This window comes from Varanus komodoensis, unplaced genomic scaffold (assembly GCF_004798865.1).
Source record: "Varanus komodoensis strain SLA01 unplaced genomic scaffold, ASM479886v1 scaffold93, whole genome shotgun sequence".
Classification (NCBI taxonomy): domain Eukaryota; kingdom Metazoa; phylum Chordata; class Lepidosauria; order Squamata; family Varanidae; genus Varanus; species Varanus komodoensis.
This window is the reverse complement of record NW_025336635.1, coordinates 863,804-890,472: the sequence shown is the minus strand read 5'-3', so window position 1 is coordinate 890,472 and position 26,669 is coordinate 863,804. Positions and strand designations below refer to the sequence as shown.

Below are 26,669 nucleotides of genomic sequence, written 5' to 3'. Positions count from 1 at the left end.
GCCTCACATGCTGTCTTATTTTTCCATGTCTCATTCAGGTGACTCGGGGGAATGTTTCTGCCTTGAAGTATTTGAGGAACTGAAAATTCAGCAGTCTTTCACTTTTACCACACCACCTAGACACCCTTATTTTTGTTAGCATTTTAATAAGATGCAGACTGTCATGCATTTCTAGGTTATATCGTGGGAGGTGGGAAAGACCCTGTCTCAGCAGAGCCTAGCTCAGATTCCCTCAGGTAACATATGGATAGTAGCATCCCTTGAATGCATATAATCACTGCCCATCTTGGAATGTCTGAGCATCTCCTGAGGATGCTGTGTGTGGAGCACCCATGTGGAACGGTTGTGAGCGCCCTGGACGAGAGACCCGGGAGGTCCAGGTTCTGGTCCCCACCCAACCTGGGTGGCTTTGGGCCAGTAACTCTCTCTCAGGTTAACCCACCTCAAGCTCAGGTTAACCTACCTCGCAGGGATGTTGTTGTGAGGATAAATGGAGCTATGCAAACTGTCTTGGGTTCCTTGCAAGGGGGAAGAAGACGGGAGATGATGCAATTAATAAATAACACATTGTTCTGTGCATGGTGCAGAGAAGGGCGGGAGCGCGTGTTGAGGGCTCAGCGCCCAGCAGGGTCCCCGGCGGTTCTGCTCCTCTTCGCCACTGCAGCTTCTTTGTTCCCCTGCTTCTCACACTGGCCCGCACAGCAGGGGTGGTGAGAAGGCACAGCGGCGGGTGCAGTGGCCAACTTGCTTCCTGGCCCTCTGCTTGTCAAGCAAGCAAGGGGCACGAAGATGAGAAAGGGGCTGAGGAGCAAACCAGTTGGGGATGATGGTGCTGAGGAGGCCCTGTGGAGGAAGGGGCTTATGGAGGGGGACTTTCTCCAGGGCCCTTGGAAGCCTAGAACTGGCACCCATGTAGCTGCCCGATGTCCTTGCCTAAAGAAGCCCGTGGTGGTAAGAATGGTGCTGCTTTATTTAGGCAAGAGCTAAATATGCTAAGTTGCTGTGCACTGTGACCAGGAGATGATGGACTCATGGCGCACCAAGCGTTTGCCTCGTCGGTGGCCTCGAGCAGGACCAGCCACAGCGCTGAGCAAAGCGAAGCAGCTGCTGTGTTAAACCCACGGCAAGGATAGGATTAAGCCGTGCTAACCGTTCTGCGTGGGCACACAAAGTATCTGTTGAGGGCTGGGTAAGCAGGCAGACTTTCACAGGGCAGGCTGCACCGTTGGGCAAATACTTATTTTATTCATTCATTCATTTAAAACTTTAATATCCCATCTGCCACTGAAGTCTCCGGACAGTCTTACAAAAAGCAGAATAGAGTACAACATCCAAATCATTTCTTATACAATAAAGCCCCACAATTAAAATCACAGTCAAGCCTTAAAATGATGGGAAAATACACTGTCTCTGGCCCCACATCATTGCTTTGGGTTTGGGGGTGGCCATGTCTTTGGCCCAAGGGGAAGAGGAGGCTGTCGCACGGGAATGTAGACTGTCTGCTCGACCTGCCGATCTGAACAGAAACGCTCCATTAGAGCCAGGGCCTCCCTCCTCAGGGAGCCTTGCAACGTGGACGCAAGAGGGTCCCGCGCACACAGGGAGCACCATTTTCTGCTGTGCACCAGGCAGCAAACTGCCTCGGCTGGCCCTGGTCATGCAACAAGACATACTTGGGCGAGGGACTGCACCAGAGTTTCTGCAATGGGTAGGTGTGATCTGAGTTATGCTGTCTGCTTTTGCTGGTACTGATGCAACACTAAAACTGACCCCTCCCAGGATCCTCGTTTCCTTCCTCCCCTGCTCAAAAGGGGAAGTGAATCATGTGAGAAGCACATTTCACACTCACTCTGCAACTCTCCTGTCCTGTCCCCTGCACAAGGACGCTTGCCTTGCCTTCCTGCAGCTGCATGTTGGATGTGCAACTGCACAGGTAAATATGAACGACTGCAAAACATTATTGGGAGGCCGGGAAGAAACAAGAGCAAAACGCCTGAGTTAAGACTCGATGGAGGGCCCTGTGAGGTGGGACGCGGCAGCGCCGTATTCCATCTTCCAGTCAGAAATTGGTCTTAGGCAAGGGAAGGGAGACGCCAGGGATTTATTGGACCGGAATTAAGAGTTGGAGTATTCTAGTGAATAGGGAGTTGAAATTATGTATTAATGATGTGTTTTTGCAGGAAGCTTTTGCATCTCTCAAGTCAGTGAAATGTTTTTCCTCCTCAGAATTAACTGCATCCCAGGTGTGGAGGACAATTTATTTAAAGCTGCTGTTCAGCTGGATGAAGCAGTGACTCTTGCCAGGTCTTGGTTAAAGTTCTCAGCTTAGTTGATGTTGGAATAGTTAGTGGTGCAGTTCCATGCAATGCACGCATGGTGCTTGTCACAGGGCCGCCTTAACAGCATGATGGGCCCCGGGCAAAGCAGTGCACGGGGGCCCCTATGACAACCACAACTACTGTTAATTTTGGAAGCTTTCCAATTTTCCAAGGGTTAACATACACAGATTAGTATGGGGCCCACGGGCATGTGCCCCTCAGGCCCCTGCGGTGAGACAGCCCTGGCTTGTCAGCCCCTGAACTCAGAGGTTTGCAGCATCCTATGAGGGATGGCAGAGGTGATCTTCACCTCCCCGTGCTCCTGTCCTGCATTTTTGCTAGCTGAGTGTTTCATCTGTCCAGTGAAAGAGTTTTGGAGAGGGAGGGAAAGATGCTGGAGAAGCCCCAGGATAGCCACTATCCTGACTTCTCCAGTCTCCTCCCATCCCTACCCAGAAAAACACTCCCTTTTACCCCTCTCCAAGGTTGCATTCCTGACTTTGAAGAGGCAGCACCATGGTTCTCCCTTGGCCAGTGGGGGACACAGTTTCCAACCTTGGAGCTGGGAATCTGAAATATCCTGTGACCTCTCAGAAGCAATTCTAGGGGCTGTAGGATTTTTCCCATTTCTGCCGGTGTCACGGAATCTCTTTGGCCCAAGTGCCACATTCAGTTTTGGATCTATTCTTCTGGCTGGCTGTCCTGTTTGTAGCAAAAGCAAGAGCGGCCCTGCACACGGCACATTGGTAGCACACTGCTCCCAGGGCTGTCTTCACGCATGGGCCTGAGGGGCATGTGCCCGTGGGCCCCATAGTAATCTGTGTATGTTAACCCTTGGAAAATTGGAAAGCTTCCAAAATTAACAGTAGTTGTGGTTGTTGTAGGGGCCCCAGGACACTGCTTTGCCCGGGGCCCATCATGCTGTTAAGGCGGCCCTGGCTGGTCCTCTCACTTTGGAATGCTCTTCTTAGGGAGATACTTTTCCATCTGTTTTCAAGAAAACACTGAATTCTTTTTAAACAAACTATCAAATATGCAAATAAATCCAGCCAGCTTTTAGATTATGGTAGGGTTCATTTTATAAAACTTCCAATAAGCTGGTTTGGGGCACTGTTGCCTGAGGGATTGTCCTTCCCATATATCTCTGTCTGAGTTCTAAAACCATCTTCAGTGGTTCTTCTCTGGAAACTCCCTTCCCAAGGCAGGCAGCTGGGTACATACTAGAAGAAGGGTCTTATTTGCAGTGGCACCCCCACTGCGGGATAACCTTCCCAGGAATGCCTGCCTGGTGCCTTCTCAGTGCCGGGTGATGACTGCTTTATTTTCCTAGGAATGTTCATTCCTGGTTTCTGTTTTAAATCTGACTCTGTACTTTTAATCTTAGCACAGCTGCTGGCTTTCATTTGGTTGCTGTTTTTATTTCGATACTGTAGCAATACCCTTTTAAAAGCTTAGACTGTATCATCTTGTATTGGATGCTTCTACTTGTTGTGAACTGCACTAAAAGGTTTGGCTATCAGGTGATTTAGAAACTGGATGAACATGCCATCTCCACTGCTGCATCCACACGTATAGTCGATGGTTTTCGTGCTCCCCTTTTGAGAAAGACGGGAACTAACTTACCTGCGGACCAGGACTCCAGTTGAGCAGTGTCATTGGCTCGAGAACTGTCCTTCCTGGAGAGATCAAGGTTCTAGCCAGCCAGCCAGCCAGCCGTTGTGGGGCTGGGGCCTTCCCAAGAGACCCTTTTGTTCTAGCACTGCAGCTGGAGAATCTGCAGGCAGAACCAGAGGGAGAACTACTTCTTCTCTCGGGTGTGTGTTGGCTCAGGAGAAACTACCAGGCGCTCCCTCAGAGGAGGGGTGCTTGGCCCCAGTGGGCCGAAGGAGCTCTCTTCGAAGGCGGGGCATCAAGGACAGCCACAGCTGCCACCGGCAGGGCAGATGGAAGGGTGGCTCAGCCAGGCTGGCATGGAAGGCTGGCTTCAAAGGCTGCAGAATGACACATCGTGCTTCCAGTCATGACCTGCCTGCCCCTCGTCTCCTTTTTGTGGCTTCTGCTCCCCAACTGCCTTTGCCCTCCAGCTACCATTGTATACTTTGGCTTCCTGAATGCAAACGGTTTCTTGCTTGACTTGGTAATTCATGACCTGGCGATTGACTTCGGACTGTTTGACAACTGTGCTCTTGCTATCCGCTTGGCGTGAGCCAGGGCGCCTCCTTTGTGCATTCAAAAGCCACAGAACTCTTCCTTGCACAGACCTTCCTTTGGTCAGTCTTTATGGCCCAAAAAGCACAGAAGACCCAGAATGAGTCTCTGGGCACGCACAGAGCAGCTTGTTGAACCCAATCTAGCAATCACCTCCAAGAACTCTCCTGATGAGCATGCCTGGCCCCATCCCGTCAGGAGGGGCCTTCTGAAAGTGAACGCTGCCTCTCTGTGCTTCAGTCTCTCGTTGTGCCACCCTCCTCTGCCGGCATTGTGCAGTGGGGTCGAGGGCTGTGCCCCAGCCTGTCTCTGGGAAACTCCCCCGATCCAAGCCCCCTCCTGCCAACAGTTCACCTTGGTTATTCCCACAGACTGCCTGCCCAGCTGGGGAGTCTGGTCTTAAGGCAAACGCCTCCATTTCTCTCGTCTCGGCGTCTGGTTTGGCTCACATTCTGAGCCCCCAGCCCCATTCTCCTGATCCTGGTTCTGATTCCTCTGAAGCCCAACCAGCGGTCGCTGAGAATGCATGCCCAAAGCAGCCATTTTTCTTTCCACGCCGCTTCTGAAAGTGGCCAATGGCACATGCCTGCCAGTTTAGTCATCGTGCTGGATAAGGACAATGCTACCTGCCTGCTTCCCGTCTTGTCCAAAGCAGGTGTATGCAAGAACTGTGCCTCTGCATCCCACATGCAAGGCTCTGCAGTTGGTCCTGATGGTCTATGTCTGTGCAACACTATCCTTCGCATATTTTTCTGGCAGCAGCCCTTGCATTCAAGAAACAATCTTTCTCCAACAAAGCAAACAAAAGCAAGCAGAAATTGTATGCCCAGCTCTTGCAATGTTCCAGCCCTTTTCCCTGACGTCCACCCTGCCTTGCGGCAAAGACAATGAAGCTCCGGGTACAAAAACAGCAAGCCTGTGGCATCAGATTTGAATGCCCCTTTCTGCTCTGCTTCTCACCTGTGACCAAGGGAGCATCTGCACTTTTGACAATGTTAAACAGCTTTCACAACCTTGGCTTGCCACAAAGAACCACGAGGATTTTACTGCTTTCAAAGGTCAGAACATCTGAGCTGTATCTGAGCAATGCTTAACCCTCAGCTCCTGCCCCAGTGATCCCATGATCAGTGTAGAAGAATCTTTTCTTTCTACTCACAGGTGCTTCAAAGTGTGCTTTAAACTAACCTGCTGCCTTTCGTCCCCCAGATCAAGTTGAATTGCCTCCCATTCCCCTGTAACAATGAAGAGAGGTAACCCGATGCTCTAAATTCTGTAGGCGATGGCATTTAGCAATCCATCAACTATGCCAAAAGTGTGATGCTGTCTGTAAAGCATGTGTTACAGACCTCTGCTGCCTACTGTTCCTCTTCTTGTGGTTGGGCAAGTTTCTTCAAGTGATGCCTTCAAAGATAATGTGACACCATGATGGAAAACTGGCACCACAGAGAAACTGGAGCGGTAATTCAGAAGGATAGGCTGCTGCTCCTGCATGTTTTGCCTGCAGAATATCTCAGGCTTCATCCTTGGCATCTTCCAGTGGAGCTGCAAAAATTCCTGCCTGAAATGCTGGAAAACCACTGCCATTCCATGCGGAAAATACAACAATTGCAATCCAGGTTCATGCTACCCCTTGGGCAGCAGAACAGCAGGGGCAAAATGTCATGCTGAGGGACACTCTTGAATTCTCTCATGACAGCCGGGCAGGAGGAGAAAGTCCTAAGATGGGGTGCAGAATTTCAGGCCTGGGGGCATTAACTCCACCCCTCCAGGGGCATCCCAATCTGCTCCCCAGGGATTGTCCAGAAGTCCGCACTCTCTTTCCTTGCCCCCTTTTAATCATCTGTTGTCTCCCAGGTTTTTATTCCTGCAGTCTTTTCTTCCTCATTCTGAAAGGTTGAGATGTCTGTCCCAAGGCTTAGTTACTGGCAGTGAGTGCTCTGAGCTACAGTATGCTATTTTTTGGCTCCACTGAACTTGCCAAAACTCCTCCAAAATGGAACTGGCCCTTTGGCTTGCAAGAGGTTGTGCATCCCCGTCTGAAGACAGCCAGGGCCCAAGCAGCCAGTGGGTGAGGCAAAAGAGAGCAGGATCTCCCCAAATGGTTGGGCCAACAAGGTTCCCTGGTTGGCTCCCCTTCCCCTGCCCTTCCCACACAGCTTTTTCCCTCCGCCCAAAGTGAAACTGACAGTTGCCTTCTGCAGTTGTGCTGATAGACAGCATTGTAATTCTGCATAACAGCAAGGGGGGAAACACCTGAGAAGGCCTTCAGCCCCTCAACATCCTTGCAAAAATGGCTTCCTGGCACTTCTGCTCTTCTGTTCCTGCCTATTGATTCCCCTGCTGCTTTTAGCAACATATTCAAACCTTCAACAGAAGGCAGAGGAAAACCTCAGAGGATAAGTGCATGTGATCAGAGAGGATAACAGAGCAAAGGGAGGGGAGGCTCCCTCCAGAGAGGACAGAGTTGAGGCGTGCAGTGACTGCAGCAACAATGGCAATAGCGAAGAAGTGGAGGCGAACTTAAATGTTGGGTGTCAGGCATTCCCAGCACGTGTAAAGAAGGCCTTTGATGAATGCAGGGATCTTCCTGTCGCTTGAGCCCTGGGGGTCCCTTGCAGTCAGAACCTGAACCAGAGTTCACACTTGAAAGCACCGTTTAGATAATCCCTCTTGGTGAACCAGGATTGAACTGGGATCAACATTTTTTTCAGTTGCCTCAGGCATGGACTCAAAAAGCACTAAAAGCAGAAGTTTCAGTTACCTGGGCAGTTATTTTGATGGTGGCAAGCCAATTCGTTCACTTTTCTCTTTCCGTAGCCTTTGCTTCTCACTTTACAGAGGCAGGGAAAAGTAACCATTTTTCCTAAGTGATGGTCGAAGTAGAAGGGACCACCTGGAACATTTTTCTGGTGGGAGCGCTCCAGTCCCAGGTCTGACTCCGTGGGAGTTCTCTGATCAGGATCTCATGCAGTCGATCTCAGCCACAGAAAGAAGTAATCTCATCAGCACAAATGTGCAGCTGCAAAAATTAGCCCCCTGCCCCGTCCCTGCAAAGGGAGGGGGAAAGGTCACAAGAATTTGCGTGGCTTAGAAGAAGCTGCTCTACCGCAGGCTCTGTAAGTCAGATTCACAAAATTCTAGTATGTTTACGCAAGCATGTTTTTTCCAGACATTTGCACCCGTTGCCATACACACAGAAACACACATGCACAATCAGCCCCAGCTTCAGGGTTCTGAGGGCCCTTGAGCAAACCAGGTTCAACGGGGTCCCTCCATCAACAAGTCATTTTCTCACTGCTGCTGCTGCTAATCCCTTCTCCCTTCCTGGCTACCCTTTGCAGCGCAATGATGGTTACGGCTCTCCCTTCTCCCCAGCCCTGTTGCCGAGGCCAGAGGGGAGGCAAGGGGACAAGAAGGCTGCTGTGGCAAGGCGGGCAGAGAGTGCAGGGGGCCCTGCGAGGCTGAGGGCCCTCAGCAGGTGCCCAGCCCTGCACCAACCCCTATCTGCACTGGAGGCAGACACGGCATCCTTAGGAGAGCTGAAGCAGCTCCTAAATATTTATTCCATACATCCAAGAGATGCCACTGCCCACAGGCTACCTGAGGGAATCTGAATGGTGCTGAGAGAAGGTCTTTCCCACCTCATGTGCTGTATCCCAGAAATAAGCTTCTCATAAAAATGATGAGGAAATGACGACTTCAAGAGGTCTTTGCCCAGGGACCCTCAGCAATTGCCCAACCATACCTGCTCTTGATGCTTGCTTGACACACACTGATGTCTTGGACTCCCAAGTGTTTGCGCAAACAAACATCCCTATTCTGGCTCTTATATTGCACTTATATCACACTTCCTGTTGCTGGGCTCTGCTTTTGCAAAGGACCCAAGCAAGCAGAACTAGGTGGCTAGGCTGAAGTTCCTGCTTCCTTTTCCTGTTCCCAAGATCAATATTTCATTGATTGATTGATTGATTTATAACCTTCCTTTTTCCTACAAAGGGTTCAAGGAAGCTAATATCATTGTTCTCCTCCATCTTATCCCCACAACAACGACCCTGTGAGGGAGGCTGGGCTGAGAGTCTGTGACTGGCCAAAGTCACCCAGCTGGCTCCATGGCCGAGCGGGGAGTAGAACCCAGATGGTCTGAGTCCCAGTCCCATGCTCTTAACCACCACCCAACACTGGCTATTTTTCAGAAGGAAAGACCCTGAGGTAATGTCTAGTCCAAGCCTTCCCCACTGCCCAGAACTTCTGCTGCTCTTCGGATATGTTCACTTTTCAAGAGCCAAGCATCTCTGCAATCATCCAGTAATCTTCCTTCCTCATACCTTGGTCAGGTCACTATCTCACACTGCTTTGCTCTCCATAACAGAGCTCCTGCTCCAGGAAGAAGCATCTGTTTTCAACAAGATGCCAGAAGATGGGAGAACTTGGCAGCTTGTGGATCTCCTTGGTAAAAAGAAGACTCTGCCTCCTTCTGTGTCAAGAGGGGTGATTCTGATCCTTGCCTTCCTCTGTAAAGGTAGGTGTGATATTCTGAAATGAGAAAATTGGGGAACAAAACATTGTTAACATGTTTCCAACTTCTCCAAGTGGTAAGATAGTTTTTCTGGAAGGAGCAGAACTGGTGACCAAGAATATAGTCCAGCTGAATACAGTCCAGAAGCAAGGGTGGTCCGAGACACCATGATCCTGGATAGGTTGCTGAGAACTAGTCACTTGTTGCATGTGTCTCAGCTCCCTTATATACCTCCTGTCCCTTCCCAGGTTCACCAGCCTGCCTGAAGGAAGCCCTGGGGCCTGAGAACCAGCACTAATTCAGCTGTCCATCTAGTCCTGCCGGTTGAACTGCCAGCACTCCTGAGCAGGAATAAGAGAGCATGGAGTTTGGCAGGAAATGCCTACTTTACTCCCGAGGGTGTGGTGCTGTGGATCCTGTTGCTAAAGTCTTTATTACTTCAGCAGTAAGGGACCCCCAGGCCTTCGAACTTGCAGTGTGTAGGCAGAGGCTTCTGATGAAGACAAAGCTTAGTCTTTGTCCTTGGGACAGAACAGTCACTGCCTCATTTAGTGTCCCCTATCCCCAGCCAGAGGACACAGAACTACCATTGTCCTCTGGCTTAGAGACTGCATCCCCAGAAGAATCTCCATCTCCCCCTGTTCACAGAAGCCCAAGACTGCAAAGTCTCAGGAAAGGGTCTTCAAACATGCCAGCTTCTCCAGAAGAGGCAGAGTGGTTCACAGTAAAGGCCTTGTCAGCCTTCACAAGGCTTCAGTTGGCTTTAGTTTTCCGCTGAGGCAATATTCTCCTGTTATTTAAGCAGGAGAGAGTTCCACCCGGCAGGCCCCACTGGGAGCTGTCCATGGTCCTGTTCTCTTGTTCCAACAGATGCTACTAGCTTCCCTTCTGTGTCTCAAAGGACCACAGAATGGGCCAGTCTTGGACTTCAGGTGTTCCTGGCTGTCAGGTTCAGGTTTGCTAACAGGGCTTGAACCCAGGGTCTTCATCACTGGCATCCCGTTCACCCCCCCCCCCATGCCTGAGTCTGCCTGGTTTTCCAGTTTAAGAAGGACCCAAGAGCATTGTTGCTTCAACAATCCTTACAACTTCTGCAGGAGCACATGGACCCACTGGTTTATGGTTCTCAGCCAGGCCCTGATCCAGGCAGGTGCTTGCTCACACTTCCCCATCTCCTGAGGAGAACCACGTACTAGGCACTTTCTCAGAAGCCCTAAAGCCTGGCTCATGATCTCACCTGCTCCTGTGGCCCTTGGGGTTGCATGGGTGGGCTTCAGGGGCCAGGAAGGAAGGCAGGCAGCTACTCTTAGGACCTCCGGACCAGGGGACTAGTTGTGGGGAGGTGTGGCTCAAGTGGCTCCTCAGGTTTGCTGGTGGCATAGGAGTCTGTGCACATCCTTCCTTCTGCTTCTTATCTGAGGATGCATCAGCTTCTAATTCTGGCAGGACTGATTTATGACAATCTTTGCATATTGGCCTCTTGGACTTCTGTCTTCTACTAACCACCCCCTCTCAACAAAACTTCTTCTTTTCATCCTTTACCTACTCATACACCAGCCTCAAATGAAGGTGGGACTCTCATTCCAAACCTTCTTGGGAGATCCCTGTATGAAGAAGCCATCTTCTCATAAGGGACATTTACTCACCACCTGGACACATTAGGATTAATTAGTGATTAGGCAAACTCCACAGTGGATCCAAATGAGTTCATAATTCTATAAATTCACCTGCAGATTCCACAAGGGACCAACTTTTTCCAAGCTGCATGGATTCCATCGACTTGCAGTTCAGTTTTACTTTATGGGAAGATTTGGGCAAGCACACATGTGCATTGTTGTGCATTGGTATGAGTGCACATGCGTGTGCTAATGTGCACTCGTGCAAGTAAACAAAATTGTTATTGATAACAGAAAAGGAAAAAGGAAAAAAGGTCTGACTCTCTGAATGAGCAGATGGCAGAATGAGAGACGCCGAGCAAGCTACAAAGCACAAAGAGAACAGATTTAAGAAAACCATACAGCTCTGGGTGTAAGAGAGCCATTCTTTTGTCAGAGCGCAAGGCGGCACAGCCTGAGCATGGCTTGTCATTCGGTGCAAACCCGGCTAAACCATCCCCAGCCTGGCTAGACCATGCAAATCTTCGCTAAGCATCTCCACAACCCAACCTGGCTGGGTTTGCACATAATAACCACCTGCGAGATGCCCTTGCTGCAGCTTGCATTTTTCAAATGACTGATGGCAAGCCCCGTGCGGAATTCACTCCTGGTGGCTTGCTACTGCAGCGGAATCCACTGAGTGAAATGGCAGAATCCCTTGGATGGGTCGCCACATTGCTCCCAGTGTATGGGACATTCCTGGGAGTCCTCGAAGCAGTTGAAGGGACCCAAGGGAAAATGGCCCCTCTTTGGGTGTCTGCACTCATACAATACCCTCTTTCTTCTTCCCTCCGGCAGATACGTTGAGCCAACCACCACAAAAGTACTCAATAAATGTTCCACATCATGTCGACGTGCAACGAGGTCTCTCTGCTCGTATTTCCTGCCAGTTCACTTATGCTCCACATGACCTCTATTGGGGGAATGAGATATATGGGTACTGGTTTAAGTTTCATGAAACAGAGCGACATTGTTTAAAACCAGACAGTTCCTGCCATCAGGGTCATCTTATGGCTACCAATGACTACAGACAGAGTGTTGAGACCTCTGCCAGGGACCGGTTCTATTTAACGGGAGATCCAAAGCAAAGAAGCTGCTCCTTCCTCATTGTTAATGCCCAGTTGGAAGATGCAGGACTGTACTACTTCAGAGTTCAGGCAGGATGGAAATTAAAATACAGTTACAGTATTTCACCTCAAGTTTCTGTGACAGGCAAGTGCTTTTCTTTTTATTAATTTGTTTTTCTGTTTTAATCTCTTTCATGTTGCAAAAAGAATTGCCTACAGTTGTGTCAGCAGCTCAGATATTGTGATGATGTGGGAGGTGGGGATAGGAAGCAGAAGGTCTTTGCTCTTCTAGTTACTCCACATCAGTCCCCAGTAGATCTTTCACATCTTCAGAAGCTGGAGTAGTTTTTTCTCCAGACTCCTGTGAACCTCTCTGTGAGGACAGATCCAGGAGGAACCTTCCTAAGGGGATAAATGTGTATTCTGCTCCAGATGCCACGGCAGAGTAGAGCAAGAGGCAGCGATTCCAGTTCACATCTGTCTCCTGGCCTACAAGCTTCCCAGCTGTGTGATGAGCAGTGATGGGAACATTCACTTCGCCAGGCCTTCAGTTCTAGAAAGTGCATTCTAGAAATCGGGGATAAGTAACCCCACTCTGACTTCTAGAGCAGAAGATGCCTTAGAACATCAAGCTGGAAGCTGCATTTTGGTTCCCAGGACTAGACCATTTCATGCAAGCCTTTGTCTGACCCAAAGCAGGCTCACTTCACTGCAGAGCAGATGCTCCCAAACAGTTCTCACAGATGAACCAGGCACAGTTTGTGGTGATTTTTCTTTTGACTTCTCAGACGTTCCTCCTGCGTAGCCTCCAAATGCCATTTATTTTAACATAAGCAGAATGACTTGCAGACTTCTGAGATCTAAAAGCCAGCAAACAAGCTCTGTACACATGGTTCAAGGTGCTTCTCTTGGACAAATGAGGATGAGAAATGGGCAGTATTTTAAAATACCAAAATCCATATTGAAACGGTTGACTCAAACAGAAGCCCTGGCCTCTAAGTTCCCATTCTCCACCTCTGGAATGGCAAGAGAAAGACGGACGGGGAAGGGGAAGAACCAGCTGGTATTTAAACTCCTATTTAAGAGCAGGGCTTGCTTACATATTTTTATTTTTTCTGGAGGGTTCTTTTTAATCCTGTCTTTCTGTTTCAAAGTGAAACACTAAACACTTATATACATTTTAAAATGATCATGAAATAGCCACAAAAACACAAAGCAAGAAAAACAGTCTCTCTCTCTCTGTATACATATTGTGCCTTCCTGCTGTATTTTGAACAGCTGAAAAATGAACCTGTCACTAGAAGCCACAGGAACTACCCCAAGGCAATTCAGTGGTGTATAAAGGTAATGATAACTTTTAAAAATGGAAGTGCTCACCTTAGGCTTCATCTATTTGTCATCTTCCATACTCTGATTCAGGAGTGTCCACAAGCAAAGATGGTATAAGGGCTTGATTGAGACTGCAATACCTGACCAGGTGCCTCTCCCAACCTGCACCTGCTAGCCAGAGACGATAGCAACACCCGGGGCTTTCTGCCAAGTGCCGCCAACAAGGCAGGGAGAGAAGGGGCCTCCACAGTGTTAGCCCCCACTTATGAAAAGATCTCCCAACTGAGGCCCACCGGGCACCAACACGGGCATCGTTTTGGCACCAAGTTAAGACTGTCGTCTTCTCCCAGGCATTTAGTGTCCCTTAAGAGGAATTTAATAGCATGGTAGAGAATGCATATCAGCTTTTTAAAACAGATCTAGTTGTACTACAATTGTTCTAGCGGTTAGCTTAAAAAAACCATTGTATATCAGAAAGCATATGCTTTTATTCTGTTTTGTGCTACTTTTCTTGCATTTGTAGACTGTGTTTTATGAATTGTAGTGAACTTCCTGGAGAACTTCAGGTTATGGGCTATATAGAAATGAAATTGATGATGCTATATTTAAATGCCCCCAACAGCTTCTTTTACCACCTTTTGATGCTCCCCGGCCACAGGGGACTAGTGATCTGTGGAAATGGATGTCATGAACCACGTGTGCTATAAAAGAGGCCCCACAAGGGGATCTCTCTCCCCAGGAGCAAAGGCGGCTTGGTATTGTTGGCAAAGGCTCTTCCTTGCATGTCTCTGAACAAATCCAGATCTCACATTCAGAGGAGGGCACTCCAGCTGGAAAGAGCATGAAAAATATAATGTTATGATGCCCACCCCCACCCCAGCATTCCCTCTAATAGTGAAATGGATGCCCCCCACTGAGCGATTTGGAAGCCAAGCAATTCCACCTACCAACAAAATGGAGGTTTCTGCAAAACAGAGATTTCCTTGTGAAGGTTTCTTCACTGACCACAGGAATGCAAGAGCCATGCTCAATCGGACCACAGGTCCATCTGTTCCAGCATTTTGCCCCTGCCGTGGCCAACCATCTACCCACAGGAAACCCACAAGCAGGTCCCGAGTGCAACAGCACCTTCCCACCCATGCTCCCCAGCAACTGGTGTACATAACCATCCTGCCCCAAGCGGCAGGGAGCAAAGAATGATTGAGACTAGCAGCCACTGGTATCTTCCTCCACCATGAGTTTGTCCAACCCCCTTTGAAGACATTATTCCATAGTCCCGTCACCACTCCCCTTCTTATGTTTCAGAAAAACCTCGGGACATCCAGGTCACAGTGGCCATATCGCAACATCAGCAGCAAGGTGAGATCCCAGCTCTGAATCTGGTTGCATGTGCCATCCGCCCTGTGCCCAGGCTCCCTTTGGGAACTTCAGGCTGGACAGCCAATAACTGCTCCTTGGCCCCAGGGTAGTGGGCAGGGGGCCATGCCAAGGAAAGGGTGCCTAGAGTGGACTCATATCTATCGAGACTGGCACAGCTGAGACAGAACGGGCAGCAAGAGAAGGGGTATCTTAAGAGCATTGCATCCCTTCCAGCAACCTTTTCCCATGTGAAACCTTGGCTCTGTCACCCCTACAAGGTGACATGGATCTTCAAGATATTTCTGTAAATATCATGGTGGGAGAATGTCCCACCACCCTGGTCTTAGCTCTCCTTTGCCTCTAAGCACCTGTCCCGAGATTGGAGTCCTGCAAAGCAGTTTGCTACTCTTGGCAATAAGGCTCCTGTCCCCTAAAGACCTTCCCACTGTCGGCATCCCTCTAAGGATAAGTGCCAAGGCTTCAAGGTGAGGTCTTTCGTCCCCTGCTTTGGGCCAGCTCCTCTGCCTGCCTCTCCATTTCACCCCTGTGAGGTAGGTAAGACTAAGCATCAGTGGCTGGCCCAAAGATCTTCCCATCCCCTGTCCAGCACATGAACCACCATCACACCCTGGCTTAAGTTCCTCCTTCCGACCATGTTTGGATTCCTGTCCCAAGGCAGGTACACCTGCGAGCTGGGCAAGGAGGTTTAGCTAAGCCAGGCCTGTGCAGGCTGACCCAGCCAGCTTTGCCAGTCTCCTCTTCTGCTGGCTGATGGAGAAAGGTTGTCCAGAGCCAGGCAGGCCCCAAGCTGTGGCCCCTGTGCTGTGTGTGCCTTAGTGGGTCAACAGTTGTGCAGGCCTGGTCTAAAGCACTATCCCAGAATAAGCACAAGGGCATCTTAACAGCAGGAGAGGCAAGCTTAGCCACATGCACCATCTCAAGGTTGTTGCCGAACGGTTCCGTTTCTCTTGTAGTCTCACATTTGCAGAAGAAGGAAGGGGATTTGGAGCCTGTGACTGTCCAGGAAGGGGACAGTGTCCACCTGCTCTGTCAGGCCAGTGGCAACCCTGATCCCGTCCTGACTTGGAGGAACCAGAATAAGACCTTCACGGAATCCCTTCCATTGGCCCAGGTTGGACTGGAGGCGGCTGGGGAGTACGAGTGCCAGGCAGTGAACTCACTCGGCTCAGCCAAGATCACCATTCAGCTGCTCGTGCAATGTAAGCAATGGGGGAAAGAGGTCTCTGTGGGGTGTTCAGTGGAGGGCGCCCGTCCATCCTCTGCCGAGTGTTTGAATCACAGCAAGCATTGCTCCTGCATTCTGCGAGTGTTGCTGCATTCCTTCCGTGAGAAGCGACACATTCTTTTGCAAGTGTGCTCTCAGTTGCAGAGCACAACTGGGTTGCGTTGCAGACTGCTGCCCCCCCCATCTCATGGAGAAGGAGTCCCACTGGGGCACCTGAAAGGCACACGTAGGCACGAGGTTTTCATGGACTCGAATCCCCTTCCTCTGATGCAGCTGCAACCTGAGAAGCGCAACTTGAACACTAAGTGGTTCCACTATAGAGCTAAGAAGTTCAGGGAGGATTGCACAGAGGTGTGGAAAAACCGTGCATCTCAACCACTGAACGGGATGTAGCGCCCGGCATTTCCGGATTTATCTGTCAGTTCAAGAGCACACACGGGCACACTTTTTAACTAGACAAGGACAACCAAGAATGTTGTGTGGAGCTGGGTCTAATTTACAATGGAAAGCTAGTGCAGGTAAGAGGAGCAAAACCATCCTCCGCTTTACCATTTCCTAGACGCATCACATCAAGCACTTTTCTCCAAGCTTCGCCTGAAGGAGGAAGCAGTTCAGGGTTCCTCAAGGCAGCAGAGATGAGGTTTCTGCTGGGGCATGGCAGAACAGGGCCTGCTCTTCTCCAGTTTACGAGATGGGATACATCTAGGAAAGATCACAGGTTCCGAACTGAGGGCCTCTTTCCTCTTGTGCTAATGCTTAGGAAGCTGCATGTGGTAGAGGTTGGAGCCACAACTTCTTCATAGGCTTGTCCTCCTTTCTCTCTTGAGATCTTCACAACGCACCATCTTAACTTTCTTGTGGTTCACTGGAACACGGGGCTCACATTCACTACTGCAGCTAATGCACGAAAATTCCTACTGACTTCTCATTCTAGGCCATTGCCACAAACCATCTTGTCTAAAAAGTTCTCATATTTCTGCTTCCTGCTTTTTATTGTTCCTTTTTCTATAAAACAAAGCATATCAATGGCCTAAAATGTTCCCCAAATCTTCTTAAGAGTAGTTCTACAGGGTACTTTTAAACCCGTAACCAAGGAGCACTGAGGTAAAGCTCTTTTTAAAGTTAGTAACCGAATCTTTTGTTATGCGGACACAAGGTCAGTGGCTCAAGCATTGCTATGACTGGACATTGCTATGCATTTGCTGGGGGCTAAAAGCCGGTCTTATGGGTCTTATGTTGATCGAAACTTCCTAAGGGAAATTTTCAGGCAGAACAAAGGTCTTTCATTGGCCTTGCCTCAGACATTTTTGCCTGGGCTAACGAAATGAGCCCAGATGGTGTTTTTGTTCAGGACAAGGGTTTAGAGAAAAGCGTCTGGCACAAAACCTATCTCTGCACTTGCTCATTGTTCCTTCAGGAGTGGTTTGAAAAGTGGCAGCAAGAGAGGGAGACTTCTTGGTGGCTGCCCCTCAAATATGCGATGCACTTCCCAGGGAGGCCCACCTGGCATCAAGAGGCTTTTCAGAGCCAGGTTTTAAGACCTTCCTCATCTCCCAGGCATTTGGCAGCACGTGATGACTCTTAATCCGGTCATGAGATATTGACTGGGGAAGGAAAAGGCTGATCATCACTTCCTCTGCCTCCAGCCCACGTGGTTTCTGTACAGGGAGGGAAGAACTAAAATCCTATTTTCTCCATGCAGCATGGAAGCCAAGTTAGCTGGCTGGACAGAGAGAGGGCAAAGGGACTGAATGGGCTCCAGCAAGAAATGCAATGGAGTGAAGATGGAGAGGCTTGCTCAAAAGTTAATTACTATTAAGTGGGTCTCATTTCCAAATGTGTGGGCACATGAGTGCATCTACCACAAGATGCACTTGTGTGCCAAGATCTACCCTGGGGGGGGGGGGTGAGGGTCAATCCCCTTTTCTTATTCTGAATATTATAGGATAGTCAGTGCTACATGCCTTTCACACTTGTAGAGTTATTATATAAGTACGGAATGTGAAATCTGTTTCTGATGTCCAGAAAGGGAACAGCGTGGCATTCTGTCAGTAACCTCCTTCAAAATACAGAGTGATTTGAAGACATAGATAATGATAGAAACAGAATAAATTATTCACAGATAAGTAAACAAGTATCATATTCTATTTGCAAAACGTTTTCTGATGACAGAAAATGGAAGGCAGCATTTTGATTTCTTCAGGGAGCGGGAGACATAGAAGGTGCACAGCCATCAGCTTAATGCTACACTATTTCTGGTGTTAAAGTGTGGTGCTATAAGCGTTTGATGTGCACAACAGATGGGGAAGTGCATTCCTCTAGAAAGTCGTTGATTGTTGCAGTTTGGACTTCCGTGAATCGGACGCCACAGTGGACCAGTGTTCTCTGAGTCACATGGATTCCATGGACTTGCAGACCAGGTCTCTGGGGAGTGGGTGCTTCACTAATTTCCATTAGTGCTCACGAGCACTTGAGCAAGTGTGCTAATCTAGAGTTAATGGGCCGGCACACACTGGGCGCAAGTAGAACAAAATTTGGGGGCAGGGGAAATTTATTCAGTCACTGAGTGAATGCCTGAATGAAATTTGCCTGACATTCAGCAAAGCATAAACAGAACAGATTTAATAAAATCTGTATATCATTGTTCACACCCCAAATTTCCTAGAAGATGGCCCTCTTTTGTCATCCAAAGGACCTGTAGTTTATCGGTGTAAAACAGCCTTCCTCAATCTGATAGCCACCAACCGTTTTGCATGACCACACCTATCAACCCTATTGGCCAAGTTGGTAGGGGCTAATGGGAGTTGTAGTCCAAACATGGAGGGCCCCTGGTTGGGTAGGCAATGGCTCTTTGCTAATTAACTCTTGGTCCATCTGTTCTAGATTCTCCAAGGACAATGACATTCCGTGTTTCCCGGGCTTCCAGGAAAAACCAAACACTCACCCGAGGTATCAGAGAGCAAAGGACAGCATACGATGCCCCTTCACCCCCTGCGATGACCATAGCTTCATCCAGAGGGTTGTTCATCTGTCGTGGAGGTGACTGACAGCTTGCTGTGATTACAGATGCCCCCCAGGAAGTGGCTGAAGGCTCCCAGTGGATGGCCGAGGAAGGCAGCTCGTTGTGGCTTCTTTGCAAGGCCGACAGCAGCCCTCCAGCCAAAGCACACTGGATAAAGGAAGGAAGGACCCTGGAGAGCTTCCCACATAGCTGGCTGGCGCTGACCAACCTGACAGTCACAGACGAGGGCAAATATACATGCCAGGCGGAGAACTTCCTGGGACTGATCTCGGGGACCTTCCATCTCTACGTAGCCCGTGAGTTGCCCAGGGTTGGGGTTACCTTCTGGGGCTCCCTGTTGCATTGAGAATGTTAAGAGGACTGAGTTCTGTGCTGCAGAGCATGCCTTGCAATGCAGTGCTGGTTCAACTCCTATCCCCTAGAGATTATCTCCTAGCAAAGCAGCTGCCTGGAGCAATATCCATATGTAGGGAAGCCAAATACGTTTTCCCACAGAGCCTTCCGTGTCTCTGGCAGGCAGAAATTCGGCCAGTGCAACTTCTGCCATGTTCGCAGTGCCACAGTGGGGAAAGCTTCGCCCCAGAGGCAATTGTTGGAATCATGCATATCATGCCTGCAAACTGAATCTCTATTTTCACTCTGAATCAAAGAGGCAGAGGCAGGATGGATGTGCTGATCCAGGCCAACCTGCTGAACTAGGCTGCTACTTCTGCAATAGAAGAAGGCCTGCTAGGAAGCCAGACAGTGGTGCCTCAGAGCTTTCCTAGATGAGGCAGCAATTGTGCACTTGTCATTTCCTGCCCACAGATCCTGCGGGTTCTCTAAATGATGATGCAACCCTCCAATTTTGCTTCTCATTTGAAGGAGCATTTCCAGTACATTGTTTGAGGGGAGCATTACTCCCAAGAGCGAAAAAAATACCCTTTCCACTTGTATATTCGCACCATTCCACTGTAGCACAGTGTAATCCAGAAAAGCATGATCGGAAGCAATCTTCTCGCAGGGCTCTGTCTTAGTTCTGCAGCAGACCTGAAAATAACCGCAGCTGCAATCCCATGGGTTGCCAGCTTTGGCCCTGTGAGTCAAGGGTCTGAAATCCTGTGATCCTGCGAAGGCCGTGCCCCCAGTCCCCTTGCAGCTGGCAAGGAAAGAACCAGACCGGCTGCCCCCATCGCCCAAGACCGCAAGAAGGCAGAAAGGGTAAGCTGGGGGGGGGGGGGGGGGAAGAATGCGGCTGCCTACATGAAACGCATGGTGCCAGGCGCAGTGGTGGCCGAGGCTACTATCACCACGCCTGCGCCCTGCATGGGAGATGCATAAGCCTCTGGGGCTTCTGCTATGTGCAGCAAAGCCACAGGGCATTGGACTGCGCCCACAGCGGATGGAGACTTTAGGGACCCTCTTCCTCATCTCACACTGCCTCTAGTGGAAGCTCTGCAGTATTGCAACGAGTGCGGCCACATCTGGATTGTGTGTGTGTGTGATATTATATTTACTGACAGCTAGTGTGGTGTAGTGGCAAAGAGCACGGGCGGTGGGGGCTCAGGTGATCTGCGTTCTGCTCCCCCTCAGCCATGGAGTCCACTTTCGACCAGCCACAGGCTCTCAGCCCGACCAACCCCACAGGGCTGTTGCGGGGAGAAGGTGGCGAGCAGCAGGAGGAGAATGAGGCGAGCTGCTGCGGGTTTTTTGTGAGAAAAGGTCAGGATGTAAATCTAGCAAATAAAAAAACAATCAAATGAATACAATTTCTATCCTGCCCAACAGGAAAAGTCCTCCAGGCAGCTCACAAAAGTTCATGCAGCTTGACATTCTTGTTTGTTGCTCTTGCTCCTTTCCAGATGCCCCAAAGGTCAGCCAAAACTCCCTGAGAAATACTACGTGTTGGTACAGGGACAAGGGCTTTGTCTGTGATTGCTCCCTGTCCTCCAAGCCTGGCCCCGAGATCCAGTGGCAGGTGGATGGGGAGCTGATCAGCGGGAGCAGCAATGACAGCAACTGGCAGGTGACTTCCTTGGTCCAGGAAGAAGAGGCCACCAGCTCCCTAAACTGGACAGGAAGCCTGGAGACTGATCACAGGATCACCTGCACTGGGAGAAATGCTTTTGGAGTCTGCACAGTGCAATTCCTGCTCAGCTCCTTGAAAAACTGCACCATCACCGCCTCCTCCACAGGTGGGAAACTCCGCCAGCTTTTGGATTGCAATGCACACCTGCCAAGGGTGAAAAAATTCACACAGGTCAACCTGCGTCCTGATCCTAAACACTTCTAACTCACAAGAAAGGTCTTACTTACGTCAGGCAGTGCTCCCTATATGCTTCGGGGTTCGGTCTCAGGCTCTTTACCCCCCCCCACCCCCCATGCCCTGGGGTCTAGAAGTTCCACTATTCTTTGCTCAGAATATCACTAATTCAAACTAGAGCATCTTGATATTTGCAGACACTCAGGTTGTGGTCCCAATTTTTATTTTAAAAGCAAAAAAGGGATTCTTTGCCCTCAGTTGAGGCAGGTCTGATCTGTAAACCTGAAAAAAAAAATCCAAGGGCTTCTCCACATGAGGCATATCCTGTGTACTTTTGATTCCTCGCTCATGGTCGTTTGCCACTGCGTGACACAATGTCATCACGCCCCTGGGCCTGGCTCATGTTTTCCAAGGATGTACATTTTGGGGTTTGTTCAGAGTGAGGAAATTGAGCTATTAATGGGCTGTTTTGCTAAATCATGCTAAAAAAAAAAAACCCCTTGAATTTCCACAGCTGCGCTATGCTTTGTGGTTGTAATATGGAACATGGAGGAAGGCAGAGAGGAAGAAAAAGCACCAAAGAAAGAAAAAAAGGCCCAGGGAAGGGAACCAAACTTAAACCTGCAAAGATTCCGGAAATAGAAGCCTTGGCAAAGTGGCAAGTTAAAAGGCTCATAGAGAAGCCCTAAATAGCCACCTGTGCCGTTCTGTCCCTGCAAACTTTCAGGTGGCCTCTTAGAACAGGGGAGGGCAGCCTGGCGGCTCTCAGCAGTCAAGTGCCTGCCGAGAACCTGCCCCTCCCCTGCTGGTACGCTGATGGAAGTCAGAAGGAGAAAAGGAAATGAGAGCAGCAGACAGAGGCCAGGGCATGACAGAAAGGGCTGATCCGCCCACTGTTGGCTATGGGCCACCATGTCATGCAAAACGGCATGTGGCCCTCTGAGAAGGGGGTTGCCCACTTCCGCTCGGCAAGGAAGCCCTGCTGAGTCTGGGGTCCATCCCTTTTGGATGCGCCCCCTTTGCATTGCCCACTTACCCCCTCCTGTGCTCCAATCCGCACTGCCAGCCAGAGGGAGGTGGCAAGACAAGCCGCGTCTCCTGTCCCCTTGCCTGGCTTTCCTTGCAGAAAAAGAGGAAGAGGCAAGGACTGCGAGGGGAGGAGAGGCCCTCAGGACACGGCAGCGGCCCAGCTGGGGCGGGAGTCTGGGAAGGTGCCCCGTGATGCCAGGTGCCGGCGCCGGCCCAGCGAGGGGATGTGGCTCATTCGATCAGCTCCGCTCTTGAAACTTCCCATTTTTACCCGCTGACCCCAGCATGGGGGCACTGGGCAAACGTGGCCAGAGGAAGACGGATCACCCCTCGACACTCACGGGGCCTGACACGGGGGAACTTGAGCCGCTGAGAGCTAAGAAGACCCTTCTGTGGCACCTGCCAGCTTGGGTGGCAGGAGAAGAGAGAGCGAGGCTTCGCCGCTGCAAAGGGCAGCAGCCGATCTGCCCCGCGAGAAGGAGGAACGTTTGCACGGGGGTGGGAGGGCTGGGGCCAGGGCTCAGCGCCCCGTCTCCCCTCAGCTCTTGGCTTTACCATTGCAGGAAGCCCTGCGCCTTGGTTCGTCTCCGGGCTCTTTGGGGGCTGGCTGGCAGCCAGCCTCATCCTGCTGGGCCTGTGGATGCTCAGGTGGGTTTCTCTGCTTCTGCCCTCATGTGCCTTGTGCCGGTTCTCCCCCACTCCCTGGCCCGCTCCGGCTTGTCAGCCATTGAAGGCCCATCCCGGTACAGAAGCAGCCCTGGCAAGCTCAGTACAGCCTTATCAGCCAGCCCAGCAATGGCTTTCCCCATCCTGGAACCCTGCAGCTGTGTTGGCAATGGTGGCTGGGGATGATGGGAGCTGCAGACTTGGCTTGGGCATGCTGGGGACTGTGGGATTATGTATTTATTTTGTCTAAACATGCATAGGATTGCACCTGTAAGCAGACATGAGCTTTGCTCAGGTGCTCCTAGGCAGGGGTTGGAAATCTGTGGTCCCAAGATCTTTTGGCCTGCAATTTCCATCATTCCCATTGTCTGTGCTGGTTGGAGTGGATGCAGACCAAAGCATCTGGAAGGCCAGGAGTGGCCCACCCTTGCTGTAAATGAAGAGAAAGAGAGAGGCACCCAATGCAGGTGTTCTTGTCCGAGAAAAATTCACTAAAATGAAGCATGAGACTCTTACAGTGTTCTGGTCAATTTTCTGTTAGGTTTCATAACCAGAAGAAAACCCACTCAAAAGCAAGCAGCGTCGGACCTGTAGATCTCACCAATGGAGAACATCAGAGAGCGAACAGCAGCAGTCTGATCTACAGCAACATTTTACCTGGGGTAGGTGTTACAGCTTTGCACTCCAGCATCCATCTTCTCAGCCACTAGAGAGAAAGCAAATAGCTCCTGGATGCTTAATCACAGCGAGCACCATGCTCTGTGTTTCAGATGGCTTAAATCTGGAGTAAGTACCAGCTAGAAGGCATGTCCAGTGGTGTCATTCCATCAGCACAACTAACATTGCACTGGGGGGGGGGGGGGAGGCAGCATTCCAAACGATGTGCAAGAGCAGAATCCGCTTAAGGTACATTTGTGCAAGCAGCTATGCATTGCAGTTGCACAACTGGTGGTGCATCGCTCTTGTGAAGCCCACTGAGAAACTGGCTGCACACTCCATTTCCACAGCTTGATGTTTAATAGTTGTGCAGCTGCTTGCAGAGACATGAAATGCAAACGCCTGTTTGATGGAAAGATTTGAATCTGCACAATGGCGCCACTGCTTGGGTGGGACCTTGGGGTTTACTGCTCAAATGAGGTGTAGAATATTAGGCGAGCATTAGCCAGAAGCAAGACTCCCCCCCCCCCCGCAGAACATGTTCTCAAAAGTGGCAATAAAAAACTTAAATCCAACGATTTTCTGCATGAACACCCCCTTCATCATAAGCAGTAGAGATCGTCAAAGCATCACTATTCAGTGGGGATGGAGGAAAGAGAGAAAAAACTCAACATACTCTCCTTACACAAGAGCTCCCTGTAAGGGGCAGACCATACAGCCCATGCTCTGAAGTCAATGGGGCTCAGCTTTGAGCCCCTGGCCTCTCTAGCTAAGTAGGGCCCAAGAGAGACCTGGGCTAGCAATCCCATTGCACAGACCCCACGCAACTGTCCTAACCAGTCAATTTTCAGACCAGCTTTCTTTATTCACAGAGGAATTAGGTCTTCACAAGTAATGCCCCTCATGTGTCAACAAGACCAGCATCTTTGACCCAGCACTGCTCATGTTCCTCCCAGACTGCAGATTTAGTCCTGTATTCGAAATCAGGAGCGTTCCCTAAACTGTGCATTTCTGTGCACATCCGTGCAAAGATAAGCCCTGCAGAGTTCAGCAGAACTTCAGAACTCTTCTGCTTGCTAATTGGTTCTTAAAGGCAGGGGGAATCAGCGCGCTCTTGCTGCTCTTTGAACGTCCGGTGCTTTGGGCTCAATCAGCTAAAATGTTGTGGTCATTTTTGTATTTTCATGTATGATGATTCACGACTTAATAAACATTGAAAGCAAACATTTTGCTATGTTTTAAGACCAAGCAGGACCAATCAGTAAATGTTAAGGCCACTCCACTCCCTTGTCCAATTGCAATTGCTCAGCAACTGATAACTTGCAAAGCTTATCTTGATTAAGTTGGGAAAACAGTCCTTGTGAGAAGCTCTGTGTTAAGGTTGTCAGCCCAGATGTTGCGGAGGTGACCGTTATTGTCCAAAACCCATGCAGGACAGATTTTGCTATTTTTCTTGTGCTGTTTGCATATGCAGTGGCACAGTGGTATGTTTGAAGTGGAGGAACTGATGGTGACAGTCTTGGAGCCCATCCCCAGGAGGTACATTGGTCGACCAATGCTCTACTTTTCTATTATTTATACTCTAAGCAGTATAAAAACTGTTTTAAAACTCCACCATGACACTCATGTGGGGTTGCATGGCCTGCAGGACAGGGCTTCAGTCCTATCCATAGTTACCTGGAAGTAAGCTGCAACGTACACATTTCTGCTTTTTTCTGACTGCAGGGGTTTGGTTTGTAAAACACAATGGCCTTTAATAAATGAAATTGAGGCAGTTAAAACACAAATCATGTTTTAACCCTCCTGCAAAGAGGCTTGGCTGAATTAGGAATTCCATCCAAAAAAAGAGGGAAAAATCCATTTAAGAAAGTGTGTGTGTGTGTGTGTGTGTGGGGTCATTTTCTGACTCCCTGCATGCTGATTTATTACCAGTCGTAGAACCATCAGTTCATTGACTTGCCAGAGTAAGGAAGCTCCACCAGTTAGCCAGGTGGTAAAGCAGGAGACACCTTGGCCCCTGCTCTGAAAAGACCAGGCGCTGGGCTTCCTCACAACCAGCACAGGTCATTGTCAGTTCCATCCCTGCACCCATCAACACCATCCCAGGGTGAATTTGCCACTGGGGAAATGGGACTGAGTTTTCCCACAGCATCATTTCTTTCTCTCAGGCTCCAAGAACACACCTTGTTGGCCCGTCCAAAGCAGCTGAGGAGAGAAGTCCTAAACCTGGCCCAGTCCGCAGAATTCCCAGCCCGAGAACAGCTGATCCAGAGCAGCTCCATTACGCATCCCTGGCATTCAACCTGAAGAGCAGAGGAGTCCCCACACCAGACGAGGAAGCCACAGAATATTCAGCAATCAAATAGAAATAATGCTCTTGTTCCTCAGCAGCCCCCCCATGGGGGAGGCAGGCGATTCAGGGACGGGCACAGGTTGCTCTGCTAACCATGCAAGACTCCAATGGATTCAGTACTTCCCAGTGCAGAAGGAAAACTGGGGTGGATGCAGTTGGAAGAACAACTCCCCTCAATACACCATCAAGTTCCCACTCCTGATGGGCTGAGGAGAAAAAGCCTTGGGGCACTCCAGAGATGGATGGAGAATTCCATTACGGCAACTCGCTTACCTTGGTATCATATGCACGCCTCACCTGGGAAGGAAGGATCAGAAAGAGATGACTGTGGGCTCATCCAACTACCTTATGCATCATAAGCTAAACAGAACCTGCCCATGTGCCCGGGAACTGCCCATTTCCTTGATTAGCTGAGCTACTCTGATGTCGCAGAATGTTCTCTGGAAAGGCAGGAACTGCCAACACAAAAGTATTCATGTACATTGCACCATCTCCTAAAACTTATTGTGGCTCAAACAGTTCATCTTGCAAAGCATGTGCACTTGGAGGTGTCCATAAACACAGATATGTTTATTTTATCCATTTCTATTTTTCTAAATATTTTCAGTCACTATCCCTATTATTTCTGGCTTTGAGGGTATCATTCTTTCATGTATCTATCTGATAAACTTAGATGCTTTTTATATGGTGCAGCAATTCCATAGGGTTACTTTCTATGTCTGTGGTTTGATTTGCAAACGCTGTCCTAGTTCTTATGAGGATCACCTCTATAGCTCTTGTTATAGGTCTTTTCTTATTGCCACATGGAATGCTACCTTTAGAGACCATAACTTGCCCAAAGTGACGCAGTAAGCTAACATCTGTAGGACTGAACAGCACCCATGATGCTTACGCCAAAATAAATTGGTTAAACTTTAAGGGGCTGTAAGACACTTTCATGTTCTTACAGTGAGCTAAGTGTGCAATTAAAGCTGAAGACCAAACCTGTTGTGAGCTTGTCCA

General features: G+C 49.6%; 1 protein-coding gene across 2 annotated transcripts; it reads left to right on the top strand.

The window, feature by feature from the left end:
• Nucleotides 1–1,869: 1,869 nt before the first annotated feature.
• On the top strand, nucleotides 1,870–26,669 carry LOC123017457 (sialic acid-binding Ig-like lectin 10). Of its 2 annotated transcripts, XM_044418807.1 has the most exons (11): nucleotides 1,870–1,933; nucleotides 8,896–9,045; nucleotides 11,496–11,909; nucleotides 14,399–14,452; nucleotides 15,427–15,672; nucleotides 18,582–18,647; nucleotides 18,765–19,016; nucleotides 20,562–20,894; nucleotides 22,555–22,639; nucleotides 23,199–23,319; nucleotides 25,483–26,669. In XM_044418807.1, the coding sequence occupies exons 1-11, from the start codon at nucleotides 1,918–1,920 to the stop codon at nucleotides 25,678–25,680; spliced, it is 1,935 nt and encodes a 644-aa protein (XP_044274742.1). In that variant the 5' UTR covers nucleotides 1,870–1,917; the 3' UTR covers nucleotides 25,681–26,669. The 2 variants fall into 2 exon arrangements, 1 of the variants encoding a protein (XP_044274742.1); XR_006413607.1 differs by lacking the exon at nucleotides 22,555–22,639 and having other exon boundaries at nucleotides 25,483–25,602.